The sequence below is a fragment of the Phascolarctos cinereus genome, unplaced genomic scaffold (genome assembly GCF_003287225.1).
Source record: "Phascolarctos cinereus isolate Bilbo 61053 unplaced genomic scaffold, phaCin_HiC Scaffold_3;HRSCAF=262, whole genome shotgun sequence".
NCBI lineage: Eukaryota > Metazoa > Chordata > Mammalia > Diprotodontia > Phascolarctidae > Phascolarctos > Phascolarctos cinereus.
In genome coordinates this window covers 68,990,568-69,008,867 of record NW_027555736.1, presented here as the reverse complement: position 1 = coordinate 69,008,867, position 18,300 = coordinate 68,990,568, and the positions used below count along the sequence as shown (strand labels likewise).

Here is an 18,300-nt window from a genome sequence, read left to right as displayed (position 1 = left end):
TAGCCTTATTTGTGTGTCCTGGGTATCTTTGGCAGTTAAGTGACATCTAGGGAGCCCTTTTCAGAATAATGTTTTAAATGCATAAAACAAAATACACGGGATTACAAAGGAAACCAGTTATAGTGAAATACAGTTATAATGTTTTTTTAAAAAGTTCATAGATGCCAAGTGAACTCCTGGTTTAAAGGAAGATGATGTTTTTAATTTTTGCAAATGAAAGAAGTGTTGTTAATTGTTTACTACGAGTCAGGCACTGTGCTAATAGCTGCCCTCAAAGAGCTTACACTTTTTCCACCTTCATAAAAATTCTGAATAAAATAAGCATTTCCATAAGACGGGTTTTTTTTTAAAGTTTAGGGTTAACTCCTGCCTGCCTGACATTTTTCTCAGTGACTTACACCCCCTCCCCCACTCCCCAACCCTTCACCTGGGTTTTGAAGTGAAGTGACAGGAAAGATTTAGTGCCTTCTCTGTAGGAAGCCCTTCCCCCTTGGGGGAATAATCTCATTTCAGTGTATCTGTTCTCCAACTCCCTCCTAGTGGCAAAGCAGCCCCCAGGGAAGGGGCTGGATTAGCTAGAGGGCGTGGGGGGTTCTTTAGCTCGAAAAAGAAAGCCCAACTTTTGGGCTGGGGCTGGAGGCAAGAGGTCCCCAAACCTCTGTGCCTCTGGAGGCTCCTTGGGTGCTGTTACTCTGTGACTCTGGCTGCAGGGGCCCAGGATGGAAAAATCCCCCTCCTGCATTCTGTAGCCTGATGGAAACTGGAATAGACCAGTGGGGGAAGGGAAGAGAAGGGAAGGAAGGGAACAGACCAGACCGGCTTGGGGGCCGACCAACTCATTGCCTCTTACTCTAGCGAAGGTTGCTCGGTGAAGGAGGCCTGCAGACAGCAACTGTTCGGGAGGTTCTGTCCGAAGTAGATCTGACAAGCAATTAGAGTCTGAATATATTACCCGGCCTATCCCGGAGGATGCCTTTGTTAAAACTTGCGCTCGGGACTTAGCGGCTGTTTACATTGGCTGCGGCTTTCCAAGTCGGCAAAGGGAGGGAGAGGAGGTGGGCAAGATCCTACCTGCCGCCGGCCGGCCGGCCTGCCTGCCTGCCGTCTATGGGGCTGGCGGGCCACATTTCATTGGATGCCTAGAATACTTTCTGCACAAGTCATCTTTGATGCCAAGGCCCGGAGCGTGCACCAGATGTGCCTCTGCGGCCTCGCCGAGCAGAGCCGAGCTCCGCTCCGCTCTCCTCCTCCGCTGGCTTCATGGAAGGCAGCCAGGGCTGGGACGGAAAATGTGTCTGATGCCCGAAGCCGCCGGGACTTCCTTCCTCTGCAGCTCCTGCTCCCTGAAGCTGCCTCCCTTCTGCCTAAAGCTCAGCGCCCGCGACTTAACTGAGTGCTGTGCCAGGACCCGAGGTACCAGCCCGGCTTTCGCTGCGCAGCCCCCTCGGGACGTCCTCTCCATCTCTCTCTCTCTCTCTCTCTCTCTCTCTCTCTCTCTCTCTCTCTCTCTCTCTCTCTCTCTCTCTCTCTCTCTCTCTCTCTTTCTCTCTCCCTCCCTCTCTCTCTCTCTCTTCTTTCTTTTTCTTTCTTTCTTTCTTTCTTTCTTTCTTTCTTTCTTTCTTTCTTTCTTTCTTTCTTTCTTTCTTTCTTTCTTTCTTTCTTTCTTTCTTTCTTTCTTTCCTTTCCCTCCCTCCCTCCCTTTTTTCTTTCTCCTTTGTATTGTAAGTTTAATGCTTCTTCCTTTCTTCCTGACTTTTTTTTCACTCTGCCTCCCTCCTTTTCTTCTTTCATTCTTTCTCCCCCCCCTCTTTTTTTTCTAGAGGAAGACAGCTGGTTGGCAGGAATAGAAATAAGCTGTTTGGGGCTGGGGAAGCGGAAAGAACAATCCTGGGGCTTCCTTCGTTTTTTACTCTGTGCTTTGCAAAGAGCACTGGATTTAGAATGAGAATTGGATTCAAATTCTGCCTTGGCCATTTTACTAAGTGTATGATCTTGGGCGAGTCATTTTCACTTCTCTAGTCCTCAGTTTCCTCACCTAGAAAATAGGGAAGGGAGGGGGTTGGAATTATTGTCTCCTTGAGGTCGTTTTTTCCAGCAATAAATCTGTAATACTATGTTCTGGGAGTGAGCGTGTGCCGAGGGAAGGAGGACAAAATGGGGGACGGGGGAGTCACCTGGAGGACAGCTGTGAAATGTGGCTCCTTTGAAATGCTTGAGCTCGGTAGGAGTCATGGCTCGGACCCTGGTTTGCATGCGTGTGCTAGGCATGTGTGAGGGCTGACTTGCAAACGCATTGGTGCACCCTTGGTGCACAGACACATCCCCGGCTGCCTTCTCTCTTCATTCCTGTGGACACCAGAGGGCAAGTGTCACTAGAACTGTGTCTGTCTGCCAGAAGGGAGTCGTACATGCATGACAGACATTTAGGTTGGGCTCCAGTGCGTTTAGAGGCATCTCGGGGGAAGACGGTTAAGGGGGACCTTGCTTGAAAGGTGGCATCTTTCCGCGGAACTGGAGTGGAGTAATTGCCCTCAAGCTTCGTTTGAGTTTTTGACACTGGGGGTGTTGCACGACCTTTTCCTGGGGCTGGTAAAAGAGAACTTTTTTTCCCCCTCCTGTTTCCCTTTGTAGAATGTTCTTAGAAAAAAAAATAGGAAGGAAGATGTTTTTACTGCCCACTGCATGTCTGAACAGCACCGCTGAATGTATGGGCATTGTCAGGCTAATAATGGTGGGAGAGCTATTCAGGCCAGAAGGAAAAGAGCTGGTTTGTCGAAGTTGCTGAGTGCCTGTTTTCCTGGAGTAGAGAAGACTTGAGGAGGAAAAGGAAAAATGTCACCTCCTCTCTCCCCACCTCCCATAAAAAAATTTGATGTGGGCTCTCATTGGCCCTCAGATGAGTTTAAGGGGATGGTCCTTCCCACCTTCCATTGCTTGCTCGAAAGGCAGGGTTCTGCTTGGCCCTAGGGCAAAGACAGGGATGTTCACCCTTTTGGTGCTAATCTTTGCTAGAGGAGGGGTTTATACCAGCTAGCCAGGTGCATCGAAATCCCTGCCTTTGCCAGGGGGACTGCTTGAATGGAAGAGGGAGGCAGCTGAGGCAGCGCCCTGAGGAATTTCAACAGGTTTATCCAGGAGAACAGCAGTTTGCCAAATTCTGTGGCTGGTGGCAGGAGCTGGTGGTTTTGTGTGGGTTGGGTGTTTTTTTTTTTTTAAGCGTAGGCTGAGACCTCGAGGAACAGGCAGGATTGGCTGTGTTTCCAGCCACTGGAACTGATTTCTGGCTGGGATCTCATTCTTAAGGCCTGCCAGGGCCTTTGAGGTAACTCACAAGTAACCAGTGTTTTTTTTTTTTTCTTGCATTTCACTGATGAGCTCTGCTGGGCAAGATTGGAACTGTCAGGAAAGAGCAGGGGAGGGAGGAAAGGAGAGAAACCTTCAAGGTCACCTAGCTATGTAGAACACAAACTTTGTCAGAGCAACTGCAAGCTGGATTTCCTCCTGGGCTTATCTGGTCTCCCTCCCCACCCCCCAGCCCCATTAAGGCCTTTGTGAATGGAACCATCTGCTGTGACTGGAGTGGGGGTGGGGCTACTTATTGGCACCTGGTATGGAAGATACCTGAGGTCTTACCACAAAGTCTGTTAATAATAACTGACTTTAAAATTTGCAAAAGACTTCATATATTACCTAGTAACAACCCTGTAAAACAGAACTATAGGGGTTTAGGATAACCATTTTACAGATGGGGAAACTGAGGCTCAGAAATGTATAGTGACTTAGTGTTAGACAGCAAGTGTCAGAAGGAAGAATTGAATACAGATCTGTTGTTTCTACTGGCATCATACTGTCTCTCCTATTCTAAGTAGGCTGTGGAATTCGGGATCTCCTGGATTTTCAACATGGGGTAGGGGAAGTTATTTCTGCCCTTTGTTGGAGCAGGCTTATAAGACAAAAATAAGGACTTACACACACACACACACACACACATATAACTATACCATGAGCTCCCCCATGTAGCATAAGTATAAAGGGAGAGAGGGAACAAATACTTCTTATCAATGCCTATTCCGGGTCAGTCATATGCTAAGTGCTTTACAAATATTATCTCATTTGATTCTCACAACAACTCTGGAAGATGGGTGCTATTATCCTCATTTTACAGTTGAGGAAACTGAGGCAAACCAAAGTTAAATGACTTGTTCAAGGTCACACAGGTAGTAATGTCTGAGGTTGGATTTGAACTTAGGTCTTTCCTGACTCTGGGGCTATTAGTCTATCTACTGTCCCACTTAGCTGCCTAAGGGCATCAGGGGAAAATATTGTCCTTGGTAATATTAATAATATGAATATAGTCTCAGTAGAGAGTTCTAATGGGGGACTGGGTTGGGGGTACAAATCTTTCCTATGGCAGGAGCAGAGCCAACAGTAGCACCCAGCATCGGTGCTCCAGATTTGTCACCTGAAGCAAGGCTTTTCCTACATGGACTCCAGATTGTTTCAGTGACTTCTAGATCACTGTCTAGGTGATAGTGATTTGGGTTTAGATGCTGTCTTCTTTGGGACTCTAAAAGGGGCTCCTTCCCAATGTCTCAGATCTCCCTGAAAGAGAATAGTGTCTATCTCTTAAAGAGAAAAAAAACAACCAAACAATAAAACCTTCCATCAGGTCTCACTCCACTGCTGTCATTAATCATTCCTGACAAGTGTTTGATTTTCCCACTTATGTAAAGGGAAAGTAGATTCGTAAATAATAACGATGATGGCAAGCAGTTGAGTGACAAATCTGCCTGAATTGCTTGCTTTGGGGAACAGAATCTGTTCCTGCCTCTTAGTTCCCACGTCATCAGAAGGAGAGAACAGAAATTAGGGAGGTGAGACAGAAAGAAAAGAAGGCTACTGGCTCACTAGAGGTGGAAGAAGGAGATTCTCAGAGCCTGAGTGCGTGGCACGGTGGATCAAGCACTGGTCCTGGAACCAGGAAGCCCTCACATCATATCCTGCTTCAGATACTTCTTAGCTATTTGACCTTGGGCAAGTCATTTAACTTCTGTTTGCCTCAGTTTCCTCAACTGTGAAATGAAGATAATAATAGCACCTGTCTTCCAAGGTTATTCTAAGTATCAAATGAGATAATTTTTGAAAAGTACTTAGCACAGTGCCTGGCACATACTAGGTGATATATAAATGTTAGCTATTATTATTTAGGGCTAGAAAGGACCTTAAATGTCATCAGGTATGAGGATCACAGATCTTAAAAGGGACCTTAGAGGCCATCTCCTTAACCTTATTATACAAATGAGAAACCTGAGGTGACTTGTCCGGGGTCACATACTATCGGAAGCCAAATTCTGCCTGCCTTCCTTTCTTCCTTCCCTCCCTCTCTCTTCTCTCCCTCCCTTCTTTCCTCTCTTCCTTCCTCCCTTCCTTTCTTTCCTAACATTCATATAGTGCTTACCTTGTGCCAGGCACTGTGTTAACTGCTTTACAAATATCTCATTTGATCTTCACAACAACACTGCAAGGTAGGTGTTGTTATTATCCCCATTTTGCAGATGAGGAAACTGAGGCAAACAGGTTAAATGACTTACCCAGGGTCACACTGTTGTGTGATTTTGGATTCAAACCTGGTTCTTTCTGACTCAGGTCTTGTGCTCTATCAGTTTTGCCATGCTGCCTCTCTCAGTCAGTCACCATTTTACAGAGGAAGAAACTGAGGCCCTAAGTGAACTGCTCGAGGTCACGCGGGTTTCTCTTGACTCTGATGGCAGCTCATGGTTTCCAGCATACTCAATAGCAACCCAAAATAGTCTTGGTGTGCTAGGGCTGAAGATGGGAGGCAGTGGTCCTCCACCCCACGTTGGGCCCCCCAGCTGGATAACTGGCAGTCATGTTGGAACTTCGTTCTTTATCTCAATCTTCCTCCAAATCTGTCTCCCAGCTTCCGTGCTTTCAAACTCTGGGGCAGAGTCTCCTCCATGACTTTCTAAGGCTCACATCTCCATGGCAACACCCCCAAAGCAGTTGTTTCATCCATAACCTCCTCAGAGAGCACAGGTGCAGGCAAGCCACCCTTGCTCCCTTTTGGCGTGCAGATGAATAGGCCATGTATCGCATCTGTCCATTCTTTGGGACACCTTAAAGGACACTTCAGAATATTGGGTGACTTCAGCAGGGATGTCTAGGGTACATAAGAAGACCAATGTCAGTGAATACAACTAGGAAGAATTGGTAAAGCAGTGGTCCTGGTAGTGGCTTGCTTCTCTATTCTCTTCTCCTAGTAATTTTCTAATCTACTCCCAGGGCTTCAGCTATCACTGCTAGGCAGGTGACTTCTACACTCTTTCTCAAGACTAATCTGCTTCATTCAACTCTGAGTTTCCAACTGCCCAGTACACATCCCCACCTGGATTTCTATAGCATCTAATCCACTCTCAAAACCAAAAAACTAAGCATGTCTCTATGATGAGACTGAGAGGGGAAGCTAAATGGCGCAGTAGATAGAGCACTGGCCCTGGATTCAGCAGGACCTGAGTTCAGATGTGGCTTCAGACACATAACACTTACTAGCTGTGTGACCCTGGGCAAGTCACTTAACCCCATTGCCTAGCCAAAAAAAGAGAGAGAGAGAGAGACTGAGAAAGTCACTTAATTCCTCTTTGCCTTAGTCCTCTCATCTGTAAAATGAGGGAGTTTGACTCCATGACCTCAAAAGTCCCTTCAAATTTTAAACCTATGAACCTACGACCCTTTGTCCCCTTCTCATCCACAGCCTTCCTCCTAACTTCCTCATTTCTGTTCATGATGCCACTAATCATCTTCCTAATTACTGGGGCAAACTCAAAACCTGAGTTATCTTTGACTCCTGTCTCTTTCTTCCTCTTCCTTTTTCCTAACTCCCTCCTGCTCCTTTTCTCTATCTCCCTACTCCCTCAAACCCTCTGGCCTCTCCCACCCCACCTCCCATAGTTATCTGTTGCTATCTTGCTGGTGCCCTCCTTTCCATTGTCTCTGCCTCCAACCAGGTTAAGTGTCTCATTAACTTCTGGCCTGGACCCCACCATTTGCAATGTCACCCTTCCAACTGGTGTCTTTAACCTACATATCCTTCCCTACTTAAACTTCTTATACGCGGCTCTCATTATAATAGCTCACCTCTACTAAGTGCTTAAAGGGCACATTATCTCATTAGATCCTTGAGGTAAGAGAGCCCTTGGAGTTTATTGAAAAAGAAAGGAGGCATAGTCAGACCTACACTTTCAGAAAATTAAACTTTGGTGGCTGTAGAGGATAGAGAAGAGGGAAGAGATGAGGCAGAAACACCAATTATGAAGTTATTACAATAGTTCAAGCAAAAGGTGTTGAGAGCCTGAATGAAGTTTAGAGTTGGGGGAATAAAGGGGAGGGGGCTAATGTTAGAGATATTGTGGAGGTAAAATCGACAAGAGTTGGCAAATGAGTAGCTTTGTGGGGAGAAGGGGAGTTTGGAGCAGAGAGATGTCTCTGAGGATGTGAACCTGCGTGACAGGAAAAATGGTAGTACCCTCAACACAGGTAGGAGAATTGGGAAGAGAGAGAGTGTTGAGGGGTGGAGGAGAGTTCTGTTTTGGATGTGGTGCACATCCAGCTTGGAATGTCCAGTTGGCAGTTGGTGACACGTAAATGGAGCTCAGGAGAACTTAGGATCCAATATATAGAAGTTAGTCATTCCCCCTCCCCCCCCAACCCAATATATTCCCTCCTTCCTCTGAATCTCCTTTTAGTTATTCATCTGGATCTAGGTTTAACTAAATGAATGGGATGTTTTTGATTTACTGGCTGGGATGTGTTGACTTGGGAGCAATCTTATTTTGAATGGCAGTAGGTGTTTAATTAACTTTCAAATGGACCTTCATTCTTTTCTAAAGTCAGTCGCTGTAACCAGCAAGACTAGAAAAGAAATACTCACATTGCCTGACCCCTTTTTAAACTTGCCCATTTCAAGTCTAACTTCTTACTGAAGGTCTTTCCTTGTCCTTAGCAGTAGATGGTATTGTTCCCCCCTTCCTTTTTGAATGTACTCTGTATTTACACACACACACACACACACACACACACACACACACACACACACACACACAAATACGGAATGTAAGCTAGAGGGCAGGGTCTGTTTTTGTCTTTATATCTCTAGCAGTTAGACCAGAGCCTGACTCCTAATAGATCCTAGATGCTTGTTGAATGAATGAATGAATGAACCCCACCTTTCTCTGTGCCTCTCTTACGACACTTTTTACATTTTATTTTTTGTAAACAAGATTTTATTGACACCATTTTTTTTACAGCACCATAATTTCCCTGCTTTACTGGGGGTCCTTTGGGTGTACTTGCCTTATCTCCTCCATCTGGGGGAGATTTTTACTGGTATACAAAACTTCCACTACTATGTATTACTACCTTAAAAGCTATAAACACAACAACTAACTCTCCTTCTTCCTCCTTATTCGGTTCTGCCTCATTGAGGTAGAGTGGAAAGTGGGATAACTTGAAAAAAGGAGACCTGGGAATTTACTACCCATGTGAAGTGAGGACAAGCAAGCAGTTTCCCTCTCTGTGCCTGTTTTCACCTCTGTCAAACAAAAGGGTCAGACTAAGGGATTTCTTATTTTCTTTCCAGCTCCTATAAAAACAAACAAACAAACAAACCTCTATTTCCTATTCAGAGCTACATGGCTAACGAGGGCAGCTGGAGAATTCTGAGAGTTTGACTGATATCTGGATAGTAGCGTTCCAGGTTAGAAAATACTGATGTACATTTCTGTTGTCCTGCCTTTAACTAGCAATTAATCCTTAAAACAACTTCATGAATTTGCATTTCAAATAGTCCAGCCACCCAGATAAAATTGACCTGTACTTTCAAACTTGTTTCTAAAACCCAACAGCAAATAAAAAGACCCAGGAGGAAGTGGGTGAATGATACCATCTTTCCTTTAGGTACTGTCCTGAAGGCCCCCTCCCTTTTTAAAATTAAGTCCTGATAGAAAGATAACTTCTTTTCCCGAAGAAGATGCACCAGCTGTGCTTGGGGAGGGGGGGAAGAAGATGGGGGAGAGTTCTGATTTCTGACCGTCAGCTCAGGTACTACCACTTATGTGAAGCCTTCTCTGGTCCCCTCTCCTACTAGTCCCTCTCCCTCTCCCTGCCCACCATAACCTTGTATTTACATTGCATATGCTTTATATAGTTATATGTGTTGTCTTCCCCTCTCCCCAGGTGAATGTGAGTTTCTTGAGGGACAAGATTGTTTCATTTTTGTTTTTGTGTCTCCAGCTCCTAAGATGGCATCTGTCACATTATGAATGCTTATTGTTTTTGTGTGTCTTTCTTTCTCAAAGAGGACCATGACATCAGGGAGGTGAGGCCATGACATGCAAGTGGATTGAAGTGAGGGAGGGCTGTGCAAAGTCACCAGCCTCACTTTCTCTTCCAGAGCCAGCGGGGTCCAGTGGCCAGATATTAATTAGGCTGACTGGAAATGGCCCAGGATGTAGTGGGGGGACCTTGGCCTTATTAAGCTGTTAATAGATTGATTGATTCCAAATGATGTCTATGTCCTGGAGTGAAGGCCATTAAGAAAGGGATTGGATCTGTGTAAAGAACAGATGGAACAGCGAAGCAGCTGTATGTCTGTAAATGTGCCCAGCCTAGTTAGATCCTGGGAATGGAATGGTCAACATGGACTAGTACAGTGGTTTCCAATGGTTTTTATTTCATGAATCTCTGCTAACCAAAAAAAAAGTGTTATAAACCTCCAGGGTAATTTAATATACTACTTAAGATACTCTGTAATTATTTACCAGTCTAAGATGCCATTAAAGAAGTTTTAGCATGAATCCCTCAACCAGGAGTGAGGAACTGAGCCCAAAGTTTGGATTCAGTCAAGGGTCTGCACTTGAAGACCTAGAGGGCCACATGTGGCCTGAGGCCAAAGGTTCCCCACCCCAGAAGGTGTGAACCATTGTTACAAAACCCCAAAGGGTTCATGAACCACTAAATGGGAACCACTGGAGCAGTAGATAGTGATGGCTTTAGAGTCAAGAAGACCTGGGTTCAGATTCTTCCTGCAGTCACTATTTGTGTGATCCTAGGCAAATCACTTAACTTCTCTTGGCCTCAGTTTCTCCTCTGTAAAATAAGGGGGTTGGACCATATGACCTCTAAGGTCCCTTCCATCTCTGTCTTTGATCCTATGATAATTATGCTGCATTTTTATATTCACAAATAATCCTGTGAATTTAAATTCCCAATAATTCCCTGGTGTAACTTGTAAAAGTATTATTTACAGTTTAGAGATGAGTAAACTGAGGCTTGGAAAAATGAAAGGTCTTGTCTGAGGTCACAGCTAGCAAGGGCAGAGCTGGAATCTGCTTCTCTTTTTGCCGCGTCATATTGCTAGTCTAAAGATTAGCCCCCAAGTTTTGAAATAAACTTTTTTGTTTTTTATAATTTTGTTATCTTAAAGAAAAGCAAGCTCAAAGGATTTAGAGCTGGGAAAGAGATTAGAGGTCATTTAGTTCAAGCTCTTCATTTTATATGTGAGGAAACCGAGGCCCAGAGAGGTTCAGTGATTTTCCCAAGGTGATGCGTTCGGTAAGTGCCAGAATCATGTTTGTGCTCCTGTTTTCTAATTTCAGGGCCAGCTCTCTTGATGTTATCGTTGTTCAGTCGTTTCTGCCATGTCTGACTCTCTGTGACCCCATTTGGGGTTTTCTTGACAAAGATACTGGTTTACTGTTTCTTTCTCCAGCTCATTTTACAGATGAAGAAACTGAGGCAACCAGCATTGAATGACTTACCCAGGGTCACACAGTTATTAAGTGTCTGAGGCCAGATTTGAACACAGGAAGATGAGCCTTTCTGACTCCAGGCCCGACACGCTATCCATTGCACCACCTAGCTGCCCCTACTTCCCCATTACATTTTCCAAATTGTCACAGTTTTGGACTCTTATGATTCTTGTCTATCTTATTTTGTGTATTTCGTGAAACGTATATTTTGAGTTTGTGTTTCTAGTCCACTCAATAGTAATTTCTAAAGAATTTGGATGGCAGTCCATTTTTGGTCTTTTCATGAGTGTGATGAAGTCATCTACTTTTGTAGAAACCCTTTCATTGATAATATTGACATCCCAATCATTTAACTCTTCTGTTCTGGGTAGTCCACAAATAACAAGAAAAATTGTTTTACCTTTGTAGTTCAGCAAACCGGTAAACTCATTCTGGATTATATTAGACAAGTAGTTTACAGAAGCAATAAGCTTTGAAATCATGTCCTTCAATTCTGTGTCCTAGTTGATAATTAACTCCATGATAACAAGAAAGGTCCTAGCACTAAGGCTAACAATTTTTATTGCCAGAGCCTGGAAATGTCACCTTGGTTATTTTTATAGATTTTAATTGATGTCCCTTTTTTTGTATCAATTACGTTTCACCCCTCCCAAAGGCTATTTCTTATATAGCAAAGCATTTTTTTAAATAGGAAGAGAAAAATAAATTCAGTAAAACCAGTTAGCACTTCAGTGTTATATGTAATGTTCCACACTTATCAACCCCTTCCTACTTCTGCAAAGGAGTAGGGGAAAATATCTTGCTCAATTAATTTTTGCACAAAAAAGAATGGCTTGAAAAACTCATTGGACTCTCCATCACTTTTTTGCCTTTCTTAAGTGACTGATTTTTGCTTAATTATGTCTTTTGTTTTAATATCGCCTTCAAATATATTTCTTTTCTTTCTGTATCCAAGGAGCCATCCTTTGTAACACGATTTTAAAAGTGGCAAAAATCAAAAACAAAAGTGGCCATAACCCTCAATAACATGTCCTTCATGGATTCTTTTTAACATTAATTTCTTCTTCAGAGAATTAGTGTAGTGAATCAGTGAGTTCCTGTGAACTCTATTTGTTCATACAAGTTCTAGGGTTTTTCAGTCTAAATAACCTTTTTTTCTGTCTAAATAACATTTCCAAGAGATTTGATAGTAAAAAGAATTCAGGGAAAGCAAAATAATGGTTTGCCCAATCTCAGGCTCATAAACTCCCAAGAATCTTCCCGTTAGTAGAGATCTCTGAGGATATCTAGTCCATTCTGTACCAGAACAGGAAACCCCTCCAGACAGCAGTGATGAGCAGTCATCTCATTGGAAAATTACTTGGGAAATCTATAAAGAAACAGCTCTTATCATGCTGCTTTAGTAGTGTGTCCTGAATCCAGTGGCCCCAGGGTACATCTATTAGCTGGCTCGGCCAATGAGTTAGCTTGTGGCAAGAGCAGGTTCACTGGGGAGCCTAGTATCAAAATGAATGAAAAATTTAGTTGGAGAAGAAACACTTCCCTGAGTACAATATGAAAGGGCTCAGGCTTAGTGTCCTGGGGGACAGACTCCAAAGCCTGGTGCCCATATAGTTCATATGGAGAAAAAGGCAATTCCTCCAAAACTGTCTTGCTCAGCATTTCATATAACACAATGATGCTCCATCACAACCATATGCCATCATTTGTTCAGCCATGCCACAGTTGATGCGTGTCCCCTCAATTTCCAAATCTTTGCTGCCACAGAAAGCGTTGCTGTAATTTTTTTTTTTTTGCACAAATAGGTCCTTTTCCCTTTTCTTTGGGATACAGACCTAGTGGTAGTATTGCTGGGTCAAAGGGTATATAGTTTTATAACTCTTTGGGCATGGTTCCAAATTGCTCAACAGAATGGTTGTACTAGTTCACAAGTCTGCCAGTAGTGCATTAGTGTTCCAATTTTCCCACATCCCCTCTAGCATTTGTCATTTTCCTTTTGTGTTATGTTAGCCAATCTGATAGGTGTGAGGCAAACAAACACACTTATATGTATGTATTTATAAATGTCAAAGACCTCATGCAAAGAACCCCTGGTTAATGGATACTAGCTCAAGTCAGGAAGACCTAATTGCCAGTCATGTCTGAGACACATACTACGTATGACCTTGGGCAAATCACTAACCTCTCTCAGACTCAGTGTCTAATGGCAGCACCTACTTCTTGGGGCTGTTGTGAGGAGCGGATAAGATAAAACACTGTGCAGTAATGCTTAAAGCACTCTATATAGTTCGGTGTGAACTTGCCATATCCATTTTCCCAGGACTGAGTCACGTGTAGGTGCTTATGGGAAGAGAGTCATAAATAGCAGTTAATGCCATCTACGAATAACATCTTCCAGAAAAGAAAGCAGAGCACCAAGTATTAGGTTTAGTGTTTCCACCCTGACCCAGGCTTAATGAAGAGAAGGATAGGTCTTGATAATCATCATGCCAGCTTCCTCTTTTAGATATATCATAGATTATAGTTGTGGAGATAGAAGGGTACAAAGCCATCTAGTCTCCTCCCCTCCCCTAAACCCCTGCATCTTGGCTCCCTGCCTACAGATTTAAATCCTCAGTATTTAGCATTTATTTTATTGTGGGAGTCTTAGTTTCTTTTTTAAAAATTTTAGTTAAGAAGCGTTTATTTTCTTCCCATCCCCCATTAAGAAAAAAGAAAAACAACCCCCCCCACAAATATATATGTATATATATACATACATATATACATATATGTATATGTGTATGTGTGTGTGTATATATGTATATATATACATGTGTATACATACACACACACATATGTAATAAAGCACAATAGATCCCCACATTGGCCACGTCCATAAATGTCTGTCATTTTGCGCTTTGAGTCCATCCATTCTCTGTGGGTAGATGGGTAGCATTCCTTATCATCAGTTTTATAGAATCGGGTTTGGTCATTTGTTCGTGGTGTTGCTCAGAGTTATTAAGTATTCCAGACTTGTTTATCTGTTGTATAAATTGTACTTAATTCACTCTGCATCAGTTTATCCAAGTCTTCGCAGATTTCTCTGAAACAGTAACTATTCACCATTTCTTATGGCATGATAGTTGCTCCATTTCATTGATGTACTGTAATGTGTTCAGACATTTCCTAATTGAGGGAATTCACTCAATTTGCAGTTATTTGCCACTGCTAACAGAGCTGCTTTAAATATTTTTTGTACCTATGGGTCCTTTGCCTCTTTCTTTTATCTCTTTGGGGAATCACTAAGTCAACAGATATGCATAGCTGAGTTACTTGGGGGGGGGGCAAAATTTCAAATTGCTTTTCAGAATGGCTGAACCACTTTAACAACTCCCATCACAAAGCCTTAGTTTTTTTTTTTTAATTTTAGGAAGAAGCTTATCCTGAAAGCAGTTCCATGAGTATTGGATAGATATGAAAAATAATAATAATTCCTATTATAATTATACTAAAATAATTGAATTGAATACTAGAGACTTTTTTAGCCCATTGCCAATTGGGTAATTTTAATAAATTCATTTCTTTCATGGAGTTCTGCAAGTGAGGCTAATTAACACTTCATTTTCTATGAAGTTTTCTTGAGCCCTGGCATTCTTTCTGTTATTGTTGATGTTTTTAATTCTATATGCCACAGGGATCTGATGTAATAATTACTTATTAAATTGAAATTTAAGGGATACAATAGAATTAAACTTAGGTAAATTTTTGCAAAATACCTCAAAGTCCAGTCAGTCAGCTGGTACTAATTAAGTTCCTACTACACAGTACTTGAATTACCATTCTTGAGACCTATACCTAAAAAGGATTTTTTTTATAACATGAGTTTATCCCTGCCTACCCACTTCACTAGCCTATATAATAAAGGCATGCACAAAGCAATATCTTTATGCAAGTCATAAAATGTACTAAAATGTAGACATCTTAGATAATGATAATAAACAGAATTATGGAATAAAAAAGGTAAAGTTAACAATAAAATGTGCACAATACTGTACAGTAAAGTCAACATAGGTATGCAATATGTTGTCCCTTCCCCACTCACTGCATCTAGCCTTTATCACTGGTGGTTGTCTGTGTAATTTTTTATAAAGTTATTGAGAGATATTTGGACCATTGTTCTTTTTTTCCTCCTATATCTGACTATATCAAGCAATATTATACTCAATTAGTCTTTGAACTTTTAAAAATCTCAAAGTATTTGATCCATCTCTTCAATACAAGAAAAAAATTCATTTAAATGATGAAATGCTTCTTCCAACTGTTTTGTTGTGAACCTTTTAGTTTGACCTCAGTTTGCAAAGCTTCTCTTTCTTAATCTGCAGGCTTTGCAGATTAATCATCCTTGCAAGGTCAAATCTGGGGTCAGTGTTCTTTCAGCCATACTGCACTGGCTCCTGGTTTCGGGTCATTTAATACATTTCTACCTTCAGTTTATGAGTTCAAGTCCCACTTCTGACTTTCACAATCTTCATGTTCTTGGACAAGACATTTAAGGTTTCCGGGCCTCGGTTTCTCAAAGTGTAAAATGAAGGAGTTGGATTTGATGACTTCTGAAGCCCCTTCCAGCTACGCCCTTAGGATTTGGGTGGCCATTAGTTGTCATCATCTTTGATTACCAGTTATTTAGAGGAAGTATTTTAGATTTCAGAGCTGTAGCTATTAGGGGTTTACTTTCTCATTATTTATTAGTTTTTGTGCTTGGTTTTCTCAGGGACAGTTTCTTTATCACTAGTTAACCTTTTCTATGTCTGTTATGATAACCTGAATGACTTTTCCTCTTATAGCTTCTTTTTATGTAATTGGTATGGCCCAGAAAGCACAAATATCTGGTACCCAGAGAGAAAAGGCACAAGTAATTTTTCCTCTTTTTACCTGCTTCTTTTCACTGTCATGCATACAGACCACTCCATTTTGGCCCTTTTTCCTGTCAGTTCCCATAGAAGTTTGTGGACATAATTGTTATTTATCATTTGATAGCCTAAAATAAGTAATTTCATTTATAGCCATTCCCATTTTAGATTATTCGGAACAGTAAATAGCCAGTTGGCTAAATGTTTATAATGGTCCATGATTAACTTCCTAAGCATTTGACCCCCCTCAATAGTCAATGCTTAGAGGTCCAGAAAAAGAGTGGAAAACTACATTATAAATAACTTGCTTCTTTAATGAAAGGCAAGGCACCATATTTAATGCTGGATATGTTAACGCAGTATCGCTAGACTCCATTGAGTATATGGTTATTTTTTTTCTTCCTGTGTACACCTTGGATCCTAGGGACCTTAGGGGCTATCTAATCTAAAAATGTAATTTTTTTGGATGAGAATACTAAGACCCAGTGAGGTTAAGGGACTTTCCCAAAATTACACAGTGAGTAGCAGAGCTTGCATTTGCACTCAGTTCCTGTGGCTCTGAGAGCAGCCCCCTTTCCAGTGCGCTGTGCTGCATACCCCAAGTCAGTAGAACAAAGTATGATTGCCAGAAGCAGTTGTACTGAGTGACACAAGGAGAATTCATGATAAAAACCCATTTTCCTTCATTGTTTTGAGCCTGTGAGGTTGTGCTACTATCCACTATAGTCTTTCATTCTTCATTGCATGTAATACCTGTCGCCTGATTTGTCGCAAAACATATTTATATGTTGTAGAAAGCAGGGTTTTATGGAATTAAAATATGGGTATTTATGAGAATATTAAGACGTATCTTATAACACAGCTTTTACCTCCCTGCATGTTACCCCATTGGTAGCTATCTACCTTGCCTACCTTTAATTCCAGATCCATGCCCATAATGGTATTTATGAGAATATTAAAACACATCCTTTAACACGGCTGACTGTTGTACTGTGCATAGCTATCTACGTTGCCTACCCTTAATTCTAGGTCCATGTTTAGGTCATAATGCAGGGAGTGCTAAAAGTGTTAAGGCTAAAGTAAGACTTTGAGGTTATTGTGTGTGTGTGTGCGCACGGCGTGTGTGCCATTTATATAAATAATTTATTTTAATTAATACTAATTAAAATGTGTGTGTGTATATATATGTATATAATACATATACACACATCACAGAAAAAAAAAGTGAGTCGGATGTGAATCTGCAGATCTTTCATGTACAACTTGTTTTGTTTTATAAATATACAATGTTGTGAGGAAATCCAGGAATCTGAGGGAGGAAACATGGAGGAATACCATTGGGTGAAGATTGATGGAGAAACAGAATTGATTTTGTCCCTTGTAGTGCGCTATAGACCACCTAGACAGAAAGAGGAAATAAGTGATGCTTTAGGAAAACAGATCACAAGCCTGACATAGAGGGATATAGTAGTGATAAGAGACTTCCATGACCTTGACATCTACTTGATGTCTCTTTGTCTACCAAAAATAGAGTGGCTGATAACTTAATAATAACTTCATTCCTTAAAGGTGGAAGACTCATTTTTCCTTGCCTTGTTAAGGAAAATTCTGTATTAGATCTGATTTTCAGTATCAGGACTGGATTGATTTTTGGGTTGGAAGTAATGGGAATATTGTGATGGCCTTTTCCTCCTACAGTTTGTGATTGAGTAGAGGAAACACCAGGCATAGTCTGACATGCACCTTAAATTTCAGGTAAGTATATTTCAGATGGGGTTCAGACAAAGAATAAGGAAACTTCCATGGATTAAAAATCTATAGGAGAAGTCAGTCCAGAAAGGGTAGGAAACCCTTAAGAATGAAGACAAAAAAGAAAACCATTCCAGTGTGTTTCCCTCCTCCTCTCCCCCCCCACCAAGGGAAACAAACATGAATTGTCTGAAGAGACTGATGTGGAATACACAGTGAACTCACAAATCAACTTAGGTTGGGGAAAGGATTCTGGGAAGATGGCAAAATAAGACAGGAAATTATCTGGCTCTCTCAAATTATTATAACATATAAAATAATCCTTCAAAGTGAACTTTGAGCAGCAGGAATAATTAAAAGTCCAGATAAAGCAGTTGTCCACCTAAGACAACTCAGGGAGGACCTTAGGAAAGACCTGACTTCCCAGGTGGGAATTGATCTGATTGAAGTACATATACCTCTGTGCACATACCACCGAATCAACAAACAACAAGCCCTAAGGGTGGTTGTGTGTGTGTGTGGGTGTGTGTGTATGTGGCGGGGGCAGCAGCCTCAGCTTTGGGAGCTTTTGCTCCGTGGACAGTGTGGGGGTCAGACAGCTGATCAGAGGAAGATATAGGTGCTAGACTCAAGCCCAAGTGTACTAAGCAGAAGTGGCCCCTGGCTAGGAGGAGGGAACACCCTGCAGTGAGTGCTATAGCAGAGGGGTGGGGACCCTGCTAGCCATGGGCATTTGCAGGAGAGTGGAGTCCCTGGTTTTGGTTCCAGGGCAGAGGAATAAGCTGAAGCTTACAGCCATGGGAGGGACCACAGAGAGTAAGAACGTTTGCTGC

At 42.0% G+C, this 18,300-nt stretch overlaps 1 protein-coding gene across 6 annotated transcripts in view; it reads left to right on the top strand.

Annotated features, from left to right (window-relative positions):
- Positions 1 to 18,300, top strand: part of ARHGAP22 (Rho GTPase activating protein 22) — a 353,201-nt gene that overhangs the window by 292,488 nt on the left and 42,413 nt on the right. Inside the window, exon 1 of one of the 6 annotated variants that reach the window (XM_020997094.2) lies at positions 874 to 1,413. The exons of the other annotated variants lie outside the window; for them this stretch is intronic. Within the exon in view, the coding sequence (XP_020852753.1) occupies positions 1,170 to 1,413 (244 nt within the window). The 5' untranslated portion in view covers positions 874 to 1,169. Of the gene's footprint in view, positions 1 to 873; positions 1,414 to 18,300 lie in introns of those variants that run through there. 6 annotated transcript variants of the gene reach the window in all.